Genomic DNA, 17905 nt, shown 5'->3' with positions numbered 1-17905 from the left:
TGTAACCTTGACAATGTTATTGTTCCTCAACCGTCTTCATCAGATAACTTTTCAAGGTGAAACTGCAGATCTGCAGTTTCACCTTGAAAATATCTTTTTATTTTTCATCTTAGGGACAGTAGGGGGAGCCTCCAGGCCCCGGCAGTCCCAGCCGGTTCCCATCTCCTGCGGAAGTCAGCATTGCCCCTGCAAGCAGGGAGCTTCTTTAAATAGCAAGGGCGAATGTTTCAATCTCTTTCCCTGCCTGCATGACAGAGGGCAGGGAAAGAGATGAAAACTCCACTTTCAGCAAGTAGGAGCTTTCACACAAGCGGAGATATATTTGCTTTTGCTTGGCAGGAGCATCAGCTCGCATATTTGTATCACATTTCCCCGGGAGGTGGTATCCCGGGGGGAAGGTGTGTCCGCAGGGTCCCCCCCCATTAAATGTATATGTCGCCACAGGGAGGTGGTGGTCCCTGGGGCACAGGGTTCCACGCATCAACCGCATACTTTATAAACATAGGCTCTGAGGGCATCTAAGCTTGCTTTTTGCCCCAGGGAGGTGGCAGTCCCCGGGACCTTGGGGGGTCCATGTGGGCCCTGCCCCACATTCATTTTACATTTAGCCCGGGGAGGTGGTGGTCTCTGGGGCTTTTCAAAGCCTTAGGAGGGTGGTCCATGCACCTCTCTGTCATATTTTTACAGTACTCTGGGACTCCGCCCTGTCTGGGGCAATATTAAAAGCATAGGCGGGAGACCCCCCCCACACACACACATACTTACCTGATACATGCTTACTATTTCATTGTAAAGGTATTTGTGGTAAAGGCATATGTGTGGTAAAAACTTGCATGCTAAAGGCAATACGTGGTACATGCATTGCATTGTACAGACACTACATTGTATTGGACACTTGGTAAATTCATTGTGTGTTAAAGACCACATTGTAAATGATATTTCCCAGAGAAAGCACTGAAGCTTTATGTGCTGGTGCCATGTTCAATGTACTGCAGAGCCCTTTTTTCAAAAACAAACTCTCATAGTTGTAGTTTGCTTTTGAAACACAAAACACAAGTGGCCCTCACCATCTGGTAGTTTTTCCCCAGTGTATGGGAGTTATTTATTTGGTTTGCTGTTCCAGACTTCCAGGTTTTCCTTAGAAGTTACAAACAGGAAAAAATTAAATAGGGCTGATATGGAGTTTGTAATTTCATAGGAACATCTCACACTTTGTTATTATCATCACACTTTGTTATTATCATGCAAATACCATTTAAGCACAGATTCTGTTTAATTATTATGAATTATGGGCTATGAGCCTTCTCAAAGATATTATGAAAATGACATTTAACACTGGCAAGTTTGCATTTCATAGAGCCAGAGAGAATGTGTATAGGGACTTCAGCAATAATGCAAACATCTCCCACACACTATGGTAGATCTCTCAATTAGAAGAATGCCTGGGAAGGCTATAGGAACTATTGAAGCAGTCACATGATGTCAGAAATATAATTGTATCCCATATATTTTTGGGGGGATTGACTGTTGGAGGGTTTTTACCCACTGCACACTACAAAATGGCAGACTTTAGCAAATCTATATTATAGCAGTGGAACTGGAAATACAGGCATTATGGGAGACAGCAGCGGTTCCAGCCCTGAAGTCTTGATGGGTGAGCAAATTGTCCCTTTTGGGCCTCGAAATTCTTGTATATAGGTAGAGAACATTTAAGAAGATGTGGAGCCCCTTGGTGATTCTCTAAAGACTTTAGGGAACTCAATTGCCCAAACTGGCTACAGGTTTTACAAAAAGCTGACTAACCTCATGATAATGAGTTAACTAAAAGGGGAAGAAGATGCATTGGTGGTTAGTCTGAGTTCGTCCAGTGGGGTGGGTGGATAAGGGGAGAGAATGGAGATTTATATGTCTCCCTATCTATAGCTTTCGTTCTATTGGCTGGCTGGCATGATATGGCCGATGCCAAGCCTTTCAAGTTGATGAGTAACTTGTTACAATCAATAAAAATGCATTGAACATTAAATATATGTTATATACTTCCATCTATGCACCATTTGGAACAACATATCTATATATATATGAGGACCATTCAATGCTGGTCCAATTTATGAAAGTGTTTAAGACGCACTTCTTTAAAGAACACAACATGACAATACAGTAACAGTACACTTCTTCTCCCAGAACCCATCCACCTCTCCCAACACCTATTGCATTTATGCTTGCCTTTGACCCTGTACAGCACCCTGCTGCCTTTTGACTAGGTTCATGCGTCACAAATGCCACAAGAATGTATATATATATATATGTGTATATATATATATATATATATACATATATTATATATATATATATATATATATATATATATATATATATATATATATATATATATATACATACATATATATATACATACATACATACACACACATAATGAAAGTAAAGTAAATTTAACAGCTGCAGGCTCGTATATCCTTTCTAAATCAGAATCTTCTGTTCAAGCAATGGAAGACGAAAGCATATGTAGAACTCTCACTGGACCAGACCAGGATGAAATAGAAAATACTAGGAGGCAAGATACCTACCAGGAGAAAGGAAACTGGTGATGCTCTTAGATTCAGTGTGACGTCGCCCAGGAGGTCATACACTGCAATCCGATTCAGACTGTCTACGGCAACACTCCGGCAAAGGAAGCTGAAACAGAAATTGTAATGAATGCGTTTCTGAGTTTTTAGGCTAGTTAGATTTACTAGTACTAGTTTGCATCTCTCACAGGAAATTGTGACCTAGTGCATCACACATCATTATATTTACAATAACAAGCATTACAATAATAAAAAAGAATGAACTGAAAAGTAATCACCCTCCAACATTCAAAGCTTTCATGTTTTGGTCCAGATTTTAAGGCTCACCTGTATTTGCAGCTGTATATGTTCACTCTGGCTTCTACTGTTGCCTCCTGGTTACCGTCTATCATCACATTAACTGTGTACAACTGATCCTCCTCATTGGCGTATTCGACAACCAGCATATAGCGGCCAGCGCTAGGGACATGGAGTCTCAGTTGCACTTGAACCTTTACAAGGAAGCAAGGGATTACCTCAGTATCACTCTAAACGCAGTATGACCATAATGTAGACGTTCATGATTTATTTCCTTTTTTTGCATTTTTGTTAATTTTCTAGATGAAACAGTGCTAGTAAACGTACATATATATGAATAAGATGTTCATGAATGTTTTGAGAGACTATCTTTGCAGTGTTTCGGGTTTTGTCCTCTGTTTTCTTAGTACATAATTATTAGTATATAACTCTCATGCGATGTATTCAATTAACAGTTTCTCGGATCAATTCTCATCCATTAAAAATTATCCGTGTGACATATGTACAGCTACAGATCCTGTTACATAACATACTCTGAAATTCAAACGTCAGTTCAACTCACATTTATTTTCATATGAGCTTATATCTGATTAGTCATCTCTGTTGCATTTGTTTTGATTTTAGAGCAAAGTAATTCAAACCCTTCCTTCAGGAACAAGGGCCACATGTACGATCGTCAGATTTTGTAACTTCCTAATTGCGACTTTTTACAAATCGCAATTAGCAAATAGCAAACTGCAATGTAACAATAGCAATTCCCAGTAGATCGCAAATGAACGTGCCTCATCAGTATTCATGAGGCAGGTCGCAATTCGTGACACATTGGGAATCGCCAAAATCAGAGGGATGGTGGCCTTCTGTGGGCCAGCAGACCACTATGCCTGTAAAGGATTTTTTAATAAAGCATTTTTTGAAATGCAGCCCGTTTTCCTCAAAAGAAAACAAGATGCATTTAAAAACAAAAAGAAAGTTTTCTCTTCATTTTTTATGAGTAGGCAGTGGTCCGTGGGGCCACTGCCATCTCTTAAAAAATGTTTGTGCCCACATCCGCAAAGGGGAACTGCAAATGTTTTGCAACCGCATTCCAGTCACAAAACATTCCTACATCCCCCTGCGACTCGCTATTAGAAAGGGGCACCCTTAACACGCCCCTTCCTAAGAGTCACACACCTATTTTGGGTCACTGAATTCCAAAGTAGGGTTAGTACATGTCAAAAGGTTATTTAGTGGCTGCAAACTGCTCAATTCTCTGTTTGTGACTGCTAAAACTTTTTGTACATGTAGCCCCAAGGGCCTTATTTAGACAGGATACTCTATCACAAACGTGGCGAATATCCCATCCACCTTATTACAAGTGCATTATATTCTATGTCACTTTTAATACAGCACATGGATATCATCATGTTTTGACAGAGTCTCCTCTCCGCCAAACTCTAAATAACACCCTAAATCTAGCAGCACCTCATTTTACAGGAATTTGGCGAATAAAAGTTTAAAAGTCTGCCTGGTAGCACTTTGTGAATGGACAATATGAAAAACAAGTTTTGTCAAATTCAAAGTAGCTGGCTTTGGCAAGCAAATGCAATGGTTGTTTTCTTATATTTTAAAACACGAATATGCAATAAAAAGAAAAAAAGAAAAACATGCTGCCACCTAAAGGAGGTCACTATATGCTTGAAATAAAAATGTGAAATTAAAAAAAGAAATCACTGATGTGGCCGTTTCTATTAGTGAATATTTTTAAATCACAAGCCTTTCAGTTTTTCCATGCATGTTATTATTATTATTAGTGCTCACATTGCAGGCAGCTATAAGATTACACTAGCACCCACCACCCCCTTTATATCAATAATTTCAAAAAGAAGAAGATTAAAATGTCATGTAACTTGGCAACGTGACTGCAGACAAACCAGTCAGCAGTTATTTAAAGATAAAATACAAATAATAAATAAAAAAGCACATTTTGAACCACCTTTGTCACTGATGAAAAATGAACAATTTTAGGCAGATGTGAATAATGTACAGAAACTTTGTGCAGTCACTGAAAGTGAAGGAATTCACTGGGTAAAGTGGGATGCCCCATTGCCAAATGCTGTATTTTGTTGTGGACAGAAACAAAATGTAAATGCCAATTTTAAAGACAGATAAATGACGCCTGCTGAGCAGAAGCCCCTCTGTGTATGTATACTATGTGTGAATTTTGGGAAAAAACAAGAGCTCGGTGAGATTACTAAAGCTGTCTCAAAGGGCAGACCTTAAAACCACTGACAAAGCCTATAGGCAGGGCTAGCTTTGGCACTGGTGACTCCCTGTGCGACATTTTTTTTGGCACCCCCTCCCACCCCATGATCACCTCCTCGGATTCCCTCCCTACCACCCGGCAAAAGTGCCACTCATCTCTCCATAGCAGCCCTTCCTCATACATTTCACTTCTTTTAAAGCACAGGTAAAGACTGGCTTTACTAATCCACTCAGCTATCCACATAAAATACAGATCTGTTCTTTGCAGCAGACACACTAACCCTCTGCGCTACTTTATGGCGAGTCAAAGCTGCCACTGGACAAAACTCCATTGCTCTCTTACTAACAGGAACGTTAATCACAAGAGTTACCTTGACATTTGTATTGCTCCCTGAAGGCTGGAAGCACAAGAAACTCTGCAGCAGATGCTTTTAAATCGCACGTTTCGTGAATTATTGCTAAACACAGCAGCCCCCAAGGTCAGCACCCCACCATCCAGGTCAGCACCCGGTGCGGCCGCACCGGTTACACTGCCTTAAAGCCGGCCCTGCCTATAGGTTTGGGTTTAGGTCCAGCCAAAGGATCCAGAGCAATCTTGTTAACTGATCACCAGGTCAGTTCCAAAGCTGTGAGATACGGTATTTACTGCATGTGCATTTGGTACACCAATCAGAGTTTTCGACTTTTGAATGGGGAAAACATGCAAACGTTAATCTTATTCTCCTGTTCTGAGGTGCTCAAACTTGAAATGTTTGCCTGCATGAATTGCGCTCGGTGTTACCTTTGCAAATTATACAGGCAAACTACTGACGGGTGCACTATAACTACAGTTTGCGTACACCTCTCAAACTGTATGTCTTAGAATTTGGGACTTTGTTCTTTGTCCACAAAAATTGTGGTGAGGAGCCTGATTCACAAAGGTATACTTACACTTTTGTGTAAGTTTGCGATTGTTTTCTATTTCCAAAGGTATTTTGCTAGTGGTACCTATATGAATGTGACGTGTCCGCACATAAAAAGATAGGACAGTTCTATCTTTTTATGTGCGGAGACTCCTAAGTCATGTAGATAGTATTATACCTTTGGGGACAGCAAATAATCATAAACTCACACAAAAGCGCACGTTTACAGTTGTGAATCAGGCCATAGGTGCAAGTGGGCAGAGGAAGATCTGCCTGTCATTTTAATCCATTTCCCTCTTATAGGTCTCTAGAGTATGGATTAATCCAATAACACTGCACCTCTTTATCCAGACGTTGTGCACTGTACGCCACATGCTCAACTATACACTACGTTAGCCAGGGCAATATGGAGGGAGTGATCAAACCATGATGTAACTCACTGTCATCTAGAAGAGATTCTCCATGCCATAACAGATGAAAGCGTACAGCATCTTTTCATGAAGGATAGGTAACTACAGGAGCAGCTTGCGGTGCTTTGTTGGAGTGGGGCGGCACTTGGGGGTGAGGGGGGTTAATTAAAAAAAACACGTACCTGCATTGCCACCGCTGTGCCGTTCCTCTGCTGCAGCTGCAGGCACAGGCTCCCAGCCTGCCCTGCAGCCAAACCGAAAGCTGCTGTCATGATGCTGGCAGCATGACAACAGCGTTTGGATTGGCTGGAGTGCCCAGCCAGGGTGCTTCCAAGAAGACTGGGAGCCTGTGCCTGCCCTCTTTTGCCCGGCAACACAGTGCCGGGCTGGAGAGAGCACAGTGCGCATGTGTGTTTGGCTGGCCCAAGACGGTCGGCCAAACATACATGCGCACTGAGGGGGAGTGCCAGGCACTCCCCCTCTTTTCCCCATCATATCCCATGGCCCTGCCCCTTTTACTACACAATCATAATAAACATAGTTCATGATTGTTTTGTAGTAAAAGGTTTGCAGCTGCTGGTGGGGGGGGAGGGGGACGCTCCTCTGCCATAGTGGAGGAGCTGCGCCTCGGTTACTGGTATAAGAGCACTCCCAACTAAAAGAATGTATGTGCACTTAGAATCTGTATGAATAGCTAACTCAATAAGTTTCTGTTTCTGTTACAGAGATCAATGCACACCCTACAGGCCACATGCTGGGATCTCAATATGGATGGCTCAGCTTTTAATCCCTCCAAAATCAACAATACAAATATCACAGAAATGGGTAAAAACTGTTGTCCTAAAAGTAGGAAAAAAAGTTGTGTTTACGCTTGTATAGGTTTATTAATACTTGGGGCAAATTACTGAATTTCTAGGAATCTTGTAACAGCAACACATTCCCTGGTACACAAAGAAGCATAAGTATGTCTGCATTTAGACGTACATTTATGCATGTAGAATTGTGATGAAAAAGTGCATGTATATCTGTAAACGTTTCCTATTTTCTGACACTGATTTTATCAATGTCATTCAGCAGAGTAAATGTTCTTACTTAGTGGATGACCCTTGCTTTGTAACAACTCTTAAAGAACTAGTGCTCACAATGCAAGTAGTATACAAGACTTATTCAAAAAGGCAGTGGTAACTTAGTTTCTCAAGAAGCAATAGGTTGCTCCTGCCAATTAGTCTATCAGTCCATATTGAAGTGACTCTCCTAGTAGATTGCTAGAATATGAGGTGGCTGAGAAAGATCAGAATTTCACTGCAGTAATGTTCAACCGATAGGTATCAATGACTTGAAACCAGAAACCAATAGCAGTGATATCAGACCCTTGACTCTTTAAGATCTGTGAGCATCACTTGGCACAAATGAGAAGTCTCTATCTGTTTCACTACTAGGCTGATCAAAGGTGTAGAAACACTGCAATCATGTGAAAGTGATGCACTTAAGAGCTTGTCGACTACTTTGAATCCTGCAGTGTTCGGGTGACAATAATGCAATAATCACTTTTGATTTAGCACAAACCCAATTTCATCAGGATGAATGATGGAAGGCAGTAATATGGCCAGTGGCCACTGCTCTATTCTAAATTTTGTTATCAATGTTGAGAGTAACCTCCTATATGATGCTGCCGCATGTATGTATGGAAGGCCTAGACTGGAAAACAGTCAAGGCATTCCTTGTCAAGCACAGCAGAATACCCTTTATTATTACTGTGTTGTAGTGCTAGTATTTCCATAAATTTAAGATAATATTCAATTGGCAATCCATCTTACCAGAGACGTTTGCCTTTAGTCAACTCAATGATCGGTTTCTGGACGTCCTGGAGTGTCAAAGGGCTTCCAACTCCAGCCATGCACTATTCAAACATTCCAAATTCCAGTCCTGCAGTATTCAATAATCTGTTTGGTACATAGCAACTTTACCATTGGGTCCCACCCACAGGGGGACCCAAAAAGCACTGAACAATTATCCTTTTTTGGGGTAGTGAGATATCACAGCACAGATTTGATACTAGGTATTCCGTCATGTTTGGTGTAGTCAGCCAGTTTACCAGTCTTAAGGTCTTATCACCACCAGAGTGTCACCTTGCAAATTTGTTTTATGGTCTATGTAATTTAGACATCTCAAATGTTCAAACAGTTGCATCAGTCAATCAGTCAATCAATCAATCAAAACAATCTATTCGGTTAAAACATAAAAATTAAATACATTACAATCAAATAAAAACAAGCTTTAAAACCGAAAAAACAATTCTTAATTACAATACAAAATTTACGGTTGCCATAATCATGCCAATCAATTCCTCTGTCCTTAATATAATCGTAACCTATATTTCTAATTCGAGTTATAAAGTGTTGTATGCATGTATAAACAGGTTTTCCCTCAATGCTGCTCTGCTCGTGAAATTTTACACAAACTAAGGTGAGTCTCAGTCACCAGATAACAAACAAACCTTGTCTACCTGCCTTCACAATACAATTTAAAAATTTTACAAAGTCAAAAACATGTTAAGTGATATCTACAATCTTAAAAAAAATTAAACTATATGTAAATACAATTAAAAACAGAAGCACTTCTACAGGAGGACATAGCTGTAACCTAGTTTGTCTTCAAACTCATCCACAGGAGGTTTAAGTGATAGTAAGTTATAACGAACCCTAGTTGCTAAACAACTTTTTTTCTAGTTTTAATTGCACCCGCCAAAAAACTAGCAACACCAAAGCAAACCAAGGGGGACAATAACATTTGAAAGTATATCAGTGCTAGTCTTACTTGCAAAAAATGCTTTCCTTTGAACAAGGGAACAATAAAATATTGCCTGAATGGGTAAAGATATCACAGGAAAATAAAAAGTGAAGAGTATCCTGTGATGAAAAATTATCACATGGCAAAGGCTTTAACTGATCTTCATTTTGGAGTCATTGTTGGACTGCTAGGAGCCAGTAAATCATATTAAGCCTGAAGCTCCTTAATAGGAAATGGTGGTAAGAACTACTTGTAACCACAAGATAGGGTTCCACTGCTGGACCTGTTGTGAGCAAAATTAATTCCTTCCCCTCCCTTTCCGCCGCCACAAATAGGAGAAGCAAATAATTTATCTCTGGAAAGTCCCAAACCATCTGGAGGTCAGGATTTTCAAATACGTCCTGCCATCCAACTTTATCCAACATATTTTTATTATATCTAAGCCAGGGTATACAAAGCGCTCCATGCAGCGACCCACAGTCAGCTATCACCATCTGATTTAAAGCAAGAGCGGGATTCGTCCATATTCTAAACCATCTCAGAATTGGGGCCAGCGCTATAAGATCTGAAAGATACCCTATTTCTATCAACTGGAGCTCCCTGACAGCTTTGTTGTTCCATACATCACACCCATACATTGCCATGGGAATATACTTTCCTCGATAAACCTTTAACATTGGCTGTAATGGTTCTGCTTCTAATCTCTTGGAAAAGTGTGTGATGGCACCGACTGCTCTTGTTAAAGTATTCTTTTTCATAGTGTTTTGGGGGATCCAAGAACCTCTGCCATCAAAAAGTACTCCCAGGTAGGGGAGGGTAGATACTCTAGACAGTCCAACCCAATTAACAAATAAACTTATTCTTAGCTGTCTTCTTGCATCCTAACACCATAGCATGTGATTTGGAAAAGTTTGTAGACTCAATCCAGTGATTCTATGAAGCCAACAAAAGCGTCCAGTAAAGGTTAAAGGCCCATTGGGGTCCTTGCTAAGAGGACTACATTGTCTGCGTACATTAGTGAGAGTATTAACCTGCAAACTGTCCTGGGTATATACCTGCTGACTGCCATAAGTGAATCTCCCAAGAGATTTTTATAAAGGTTGAAAAGCAGGGGGGCAAGCATACACCCCTTTCTAACACCCATTTGGACCTCTGTGGGAGTGAACGGTGGAAGTAAGGCTTTGAAGGCTTGATTTGTTTGTTAATCTTGGCTTTTTATTCGACAATCAAAAAAAAACAGGATAATATTGCATGAAGGTACTCTGTTTCTCCTAGGATGGGTCTGTGATCCTTGTTGAGTGTTTGTTAGTTGGGCTCAAGGCAGGTCTTAATACTTCTTTTCCTCTTTCATAGACGCTCGTGGAGGACCGCTGCCAGTACCCTTGAGGGAAAGGAGAAGATATGCCATGGTAAGCAGGGGGTCCTAAATGACACTTGGAAAACCACCCCCATAGCACCTGTGTCGAAGGGAGTCTTATTGGAGTGGGGCTACTGTGAGAGGGCTACCCCAAGGCCACATCTGTACTCTAAAGTGATAGGGCTTCCCACAGGTAGTGAAAGAATGGAAGGAAGGCTCAAAGTGCTCAAAATACATTTTAAAAACATAACTTCAAATATCACCAGGTCCTTCACACCGACTCTGCTCTGAGCCTCCAAACACTTCCACCGTGTGCGCATTACCCCCGCTTGCCAGCAGCAACCAGACTAGTGCAACATGCAGACAAACTGAGACCGGCTCCTCCTCTTCCCCTCTCACCGCATCAGCCACAACTCTCCTGAGTTGTGGTGGGCTCTGTTGTTTTGACTGTGGCGTCCAGCAGTCTTCAAACGAGGCTTCCTCATCTTCTCCAATGTCTGCATCAGCTTCCGCGACTCGACCGCCGCTTGGGACACTTCTCCTCCAGTCTCCTTCCTCTTCGTTGGTGGTGAGGAAACTTCCTGCTTGTGCTCTTCAGTTGGGCTCCTCCGTCGGACTCCTCCACGGTTCACACTTTGCGTCTCTCTTCTGGGCCAGCTTCGCTTCCTGGCCATGGACCAATGCTTTAACCAATCGGGGCCTCCTTTCATAAGCTTGACTCCCCTCAGCCCCTCCTGAAGAAGTAAGTCATTTGTTACTTTCTGTAACCTGACGCTAGTTGACATCCCACCATCACTGTTGTTGTCCTTTTTTCCTTTTAGGCATTACTGAATGTGGATTGGAGGGGAACAGCAGGGAGCAATCACCGCTTGACTGCCAGGTAGGAAAGGTGTTAGGAAGGGGGCTTCTTCACATACCTCCACCCCTATTATCTTCCTTGGAGGAAATGGGCCTAAGGGATACCTGGATAAGAAGTCTGCATTACCCTGATCTTTTCCATTCTGATGTAGAGTGGTAAGCCTGAAGGGTTGCAAAGTCAAAACCATCAGCGGAAACGGGTATTATTACTCTTGTTTTGAGACACCCACTCCAAAGGAGCATGATTGGGATACAAAGTGAATTCCCAACCCTCTAAATATAACTGAAGGGCCTCTATGGCCCATTTGATTGCTTAGGCTTCTTTTTCTATAGTAGCACATTTCTGTTCCTGTGGAAATAATTTCCTACTTAAAAATAAGATAGGTCTTTCAACCCCCTCTTCATCGTTTTGAGAGAGAACCTCCCCCAGACCCACCCCGGATGCATCCATCTGCAGAATACATGGCTTTATATAGTCAGGACTACAGAGAAAGGGGTGAGTCATAAGGACCCACTTTAGCCCTTGAAAGGCCTTTAGGGTGCTTTGGGTGGGTTGCTTAGTCCTATCTAAGTTCCCCTACCCTTTTTTAAAAGGTCTGTCAAAGGGGTTGCCGTGTGTGAGAAATGCGAATAAATCACCTGTAATATCCAACCAACCTGAGGAAGGCCCTCAGATATTTTTTTGTCTTGGGGAATGGAATTGCTGCTACTTTTCCTGCTCGAGTTTGTATCCGTCCCTTACCTAAGAGATAACCCAAATAGGTTACACATTTAGCAGCTAGATGGCTTTTCTTTGGGTTTACTTTCAGGCTCAGGGACCCCAAGGTCTGAAGTTCCTTCCCTAGTTGTTGAAGATGGTCTTCCCAGGTAGGGCTGAAAATGATGATATCATCAGTGTTGCCAGCCACGTAGGTTTGATGGGGTGTCAACAGGACATTCATCATTCTTTGAAAGTTGGCCAGGACCCTGTGTAACCCAAAAGGGAGGGTGGTAAATTGATGCCACCCATCCGGGGTGGAAAAGGCATTTTTTTCTTTGTCAGCTGGGTTAAGTGGGACCTGCCAATATCCCTTACAAAAGTCTAAGATGCTAATATATTCGATGTTTCCTAATTTTTCGATCATTTCATTTACTCAAGGAAGAGGATAGGAATCGCGCTTGTAGATCTTATTTATCTCTCTAAAGTCAACACAGAAATGAATGGAACCATCAGGTTTGGGAACCAATATAATAGGGGAGTTTCACTCGCTTACCGAAGGCTTGATAACCCCCATGTCAAACACAGATTGGACCTCCTTCTTTATGGCCTGTCTTCTGGCTTTTGGTACCCTATAGGGTTTAATCTGACCTTCTCCCCAGGAGTGGGTTAATTGCATGGGATATGTTGTTAGTCCATCCTGGAGTGGTGGAGAATACAGCTCGATAAGGATGTAGTTGGGCAAGGAGTTCTCTTTGCTGGGTTTCTTTTAATCCGGTGCAATACAAAGACTAGTAAGTTGAGCTCTTCCTCTGAGGGAACACAAATGCCAGGAGATGATCCCTTCCATTTTTTCAAAAGATTAACATGGTTAATTTGGGTCTTTTTCCTTTCTTTGTTTATTTCTAATTTATATATCACCTGGGTTATCCTCTCCAAAACCTTGTAGGCTCCCTGCCATTAGTACAACATTTTGTTAGCAGAGGAGGGTAACATTAGTAACACTAAATCTCCGATGTTAAATTCTTGTAGGATTGTCTTGCTATTGTACTGTTTTTTTTGCCTGCTGTGCACTTTCTGGCTTCTGCCTAGTTATTTCCCATATCTGCTTCAAATAGGTTTTCAACCCTGTGACATATTCCAACAATGGCTTTGAGCTGTCCTTTTCTTGTTCGTAAGATTTTTGGCCATATCTAGCAAGGTGCAGGGCTTACATCCGAAAACTAACTCAAAAGGAGAGAACCCAGTACTGCTTTATTCTTTACATCTGGTATTGAATAGAGCCAGAGGCAACATCTGGTCCCATTTCCTGGTTTCTAATTCCAATAGTCTCTTCAGGGTGATCTTTATGGTGGCATTGTAGTGCTCTACTAAGCCTTCTGTTTAGGATGGTAAGCCGTGGTGCGGATCGTTTGATCCCTAGTTGGCCGCAAATTTGTTTCATAAGTTTAAATGTAAAGAGGGTCCCTCGATCAGTGAGGATTTCCTGGGGAAATCCTCCCCTGAAAAATATTTCCATTATAGCTTTTGCTATTAAGGTAGTGTTTGGATGGCACAAGGGTATGGCCTCTGGATATCGAGTCACGTAATCAACCACCAGCAACATGTAACGATATCTGCTCCTGGTAGGAACGCTTTAACCAATCAGTGCCTTCTTTAATACACTTGACTCCTCTCGGCCCCTCCTGAAAAGCAAGTCCTTTGTTTCTTTTTGTAACTTGATGCTAGTCGATAATCCAGCAAAACTGCTGTTGTCCATTTTTTCTTTTAGGTATCCCTGAGTGCAGATTGGAGGGGAACAGCAGGGAGCGATCGCCGCTGGACTGCCAGGTGAGCAGGGGATTAGGGAGGGGCTTCTTCACAACCTCCAGGGAGGGAGACAAGCTACCATCTTCATTATATCTTAATGAAGCACAGAAGTTAATATGAAGACAGTGTAAAAATGCAACTAGATCATACTCTACACCCATCTTGATAAGCAATGGCCAGAACTAGTTAAACGATCAAAAGCTGCTGTAAGTGCCATGAAGGCCAAATTGAGACTCCCCTCTTTAGCTATTGTGTATTTTCCAATAATTAGCTGAAGATTAATACAATGATCTAATGTCCCTCCCTCATCTGAAACCATATTGGAGATCTGAAATAACATTATTACTGTCTAGCCAAGCTGACAATCTGGCTAGTACAACCCATCCCATGATTTTAACTGCTGAATCTAATAGCGAGATGGGATGTTAGCATTGTGGGTAATCCCTTGATCTCTTTTTATATATTGAAACAAAGATTGATTTGGACCAGGACATGGGAAAACGTACTTAAACTGCTGCATTAAAAACTTGAGCCAGGAATTTCGACCAGGTTTGGGGGTCAGCCTTAAAAAGATCAGCGGGAACACAATCCGATCCTGGGTTCTTACCCCCAGCCAAGGTTAACATGAGTGACGTGTCCAGGGGTGCTCTGACATTGGCAGCTTTAACAACCTCTGAGGGTCCTCATGGCCCCTTACCACTAGAAAAAGCCTTCCTGCCCCCCTCCTCTCTTTTTTCTGACTGGTGGTTCAGCAAGGGGAGATATATTCATGTAGGCATGGGCCTTGGTGGGTGTAACTGGCAAACCAGATTGCAACTGAGTTGGCCCTGTGGGGGTGGATATCAGCCTTTACAACAGTTCATCATTACTTGCAACTGAGTCTCTCCTAGCAATTTCATGTGAAAGTCTCCTTTCCATCAGTTCTATTTCTTTTGTAATGACACCTTCAGCCCGCACTGAGAAAGAGACAATAGTAGTAATAGTATCACCTCCAGGGGTTCCTGCCCCCACTTTGCATTTCTCCATTGTACTTTCGGCAAATTATGATCCAAAGCGAAGTGTACTTTGCCAGAGAAGGAATGTAACCCAGCCTGGCCTCCTAAGACCACTGGCGGGTTAAAACAGGTGCTGCAGGGGGAAAGGCAATGCGGTAAGCTTGACAGTAAGTGCCTCCACCTGAGTGCAGCCGCAGAGGTTCAGTGAGGTCCAGTGAGCCCTGAGACAATGACTCCCACCAGGGCAAGATGCAGGCTCCAGGAGCAGAAACACAAACATGTCACTGTAGGGTATCTTCAATCACGGGACCAAGAGGGATGCCCCGGCCCGGCGTCAGACGTCCATGGACGGGCAAAGACGGGCCCACCATTGGCCGGGGATTTGCCCAGGCGTGTCACACAGGTGTTCCGCAGGAGAAATGGAAGTGCTTTGTAGCTCAATTCCCCCCACACGCAGGTGGCAGCAATCATGGGCTCCTCCTTAGCTCACGGCAGACCTGGAACATGTAGTCCCAAATAAATGGTGTGCTTAGTGATCCCTAGCCATTCCTAAAGTGAGGCCCATTCTGAAGAGACCATGAAAGTCACCATCATAGGAAGGCTTGCTGGCTCCAGCAGGTGTGGTGATATTTTGGCAATAGATCTTGCCTAGTAAGCACTGGGAGTGTAAATGCTGGCAAACAGGATATTGTTTTCCTTCCAGTCTGTCCCATATCAAAACATCTACTCCCTGGGTCTGGCCTTCTGATAATGGGCATAAAGGACATTCTGGGCCTTATCCACCAACACCCTCCTCCTCTACCAAAAACAAATAACCACAATCCACTCCACCACACATAGAACCTCTTCCAGTGATCACATCTAACACAAACACTCATAACTCTTGTCCATCACCTGTTACACACCACATACACTCTTCTCCAAAGCCAATCTCCACCCAAGACAATTTAAATACCACTCTCCAGCACTACGTTACATAGAAATACTGCTCAGAAAACCACTGATTTAATAGCTCCTCTCACTACTCCAAAAAAACAAAGCAAAACACACACCAGCACATCAAAATCACATACACTTACATAATACTTTCCGTCACAAATTAGAAACATATACCCACTCCCTACCTTATGACTACTTAAATAACACACATCCTAATCCATCTTAACTCCCAAATTTTCTATATTCACCAACACCAACAACAAATACACCAACACAACAACTCTCATTCACCTGCCTCTCATCCAATGCACAATTTAGAGCTGTAGAGTATGACCCACATGCTCCACCCTTAACCCATACTCCTTCCACCCTAAACATCCACAAATGAATAGACAACATGCCACTCTTCACCAGTTTGCATCCCCATGTCTATTACACTACAAGGGTACTCGACAAAAAAAAGCAACTCATCATCTCACTCTCAACCATCATCTCCGCCACTGACACACGCAGACCTAACAAAATGCCTTCTAAGCCTGCTGAGCAAAGAACATAATATAGAAAAACAACACTATTGCAACCCTCATACAGTTAATACCAGCATTAATCACACACCTGCCACAAGTTCAAGATATACTGCTAACTCTTAAAAAAAACAAAGTCACAATCACTAAACTGCCTACTAATAAATACTATATCACTTTCTAAAAACAAGCACCACATCTACAACCTACTCATTGACACACAACCTGACTTACTCTTCATAACTCAATTATAGTTGGAAGATGACATTGCTTCTGTGTTGCATGAAGTTGTTCCTCCAGGCTATCAAACTATCAAACAAAATCATATAGGCAAAAGGGAAGGTGGACTAGCTGTTAAATTCAAGGAAACCATAAATCGCAGCAAAACAGATGACATTTCCATATGAGGTTGTGAGGCCTCATCACCAGAAGCAACCCTATACCAACTTCCTCCTGTAACTTCCTCCACCTTTACAGGCCACCGCCTAGCAATGCAACATTCCCAGACACGTTTCTAGATACAGTTTCAAACCTTATAACACTATACTCCAACCTATGCATTTTTGGGGACATAAACATTCGGGTTGACAAACCCAATATGCCCCATCCAAAAACCATCATCACTGGCCTAGTCACACTGAACCTACATCAGATCGTACACAATCCCACACACATTGTTGGACATATCCTTGATGTCATTTTTGCAAATCCAGAACTAGTTACCTTTCAAAGGATTACTTTAGTCACATGGCCAGCCTACCATTTAATAGCTTTCTAGCATAAAACACCACAAATCAATACACCAAAGACCGCTTTACATGCATTCACCTATCAACCATGGGACAAACTCAATTTTGAAAACTTAGAAACACAACTAACAGACAACACAGATCTAGACACAATAAATTCCATTCAAAGACTTTGAGTGTCTACAGGAAGCTTTCAATATTCTAATACCACTAAGAACAACAAAACAGGAAAAAAGAAAAGATCACGTTTGAGAAATACAGAACCAAAAAAGGTAAAACAAATCACAAGGCTGCAACAAACCTGGCTTAAATCAAACAGCAATCAAGACAAACTTCGCCTATGCAAATTTAACAGATTATACAAATCCTCAATCAAAAAAGCTAAAAAAGGTACTTTTCAGACAGAATTCAAAATGCTAAGTCTGCAGATGAAGAATTCTATAAAATTGTTATTGAATTTCGTAAACCTAAATGCACAGAAAGAACTCAACCCATCACTCGAGAATTCACGAAGAAACTGATAAATCATTACACAACCAATGCAGACTTATTTAAAACAAAGGTAAACCACGAGCACCATCCGATTTCCAAAAATCCCCTCCAAGAGTAAGTCAACCCAGCCCTTGCATTCCTTCAAGCAAATATCACAAAGTGAACTTATGGAACTGGTCAAGGCAACCAGGCCTTCCGGCTGCCCTTCTGACCCTTGTGCACCACACATTTTCAAGAACATTCTTTTATCTTCCTCTGCT

General features: G+C 42.0%; 1 protein-coding gene across 2 annotated transcripts in view; it reads right to left on the bottom strand.

Moving 5' to 3' along the window:
• LAMA3 (laminin subunit alpha 3) overlaps positions 1-17905 on the bottom strand; it is a 933952-nt gene that overhangs the window by 352604 nt on the left and 563443 nt on the right. For both annotated transcript variants that reach the window (XM_069220025.1, XM_069220026.1), the window contains 2 exons: positions 2913-3076; positions 2586-2694 (listed from right to left, as the gene is read on the bottom strand). In XM_069220025.1, the coding sequence (XP_069076126.1) occupies positions 2586-2694; positions 2913-3076 (273 nt within the window). The remainder of the gene's footprint in view (positions 1-2585; positions 2695-2912; positions 3077-17905) is intronic.

The sequence above is a fragment of the Pleurodeles waltl genome, chromosome 2_2 (genome assembly GCF_031143425.1).
Source record: "Pleurodeles waltl isolate 20211129_DDA chromosome 2_2, aPleWal1.hap1.20221129, whole genome shotgun sequence".
Lineage (NCBI taxonomy): Eukaryota > Metazoa > Chordata > Amphibia > Caudata > Salamandridae > Pleurodeles > Pleurodeles waltl.
The sequence above is the reverse complement of the archived record's forward strand: the minus strand, read 5'-3'. Positions and strand labels throughout refer to the sequence as shown.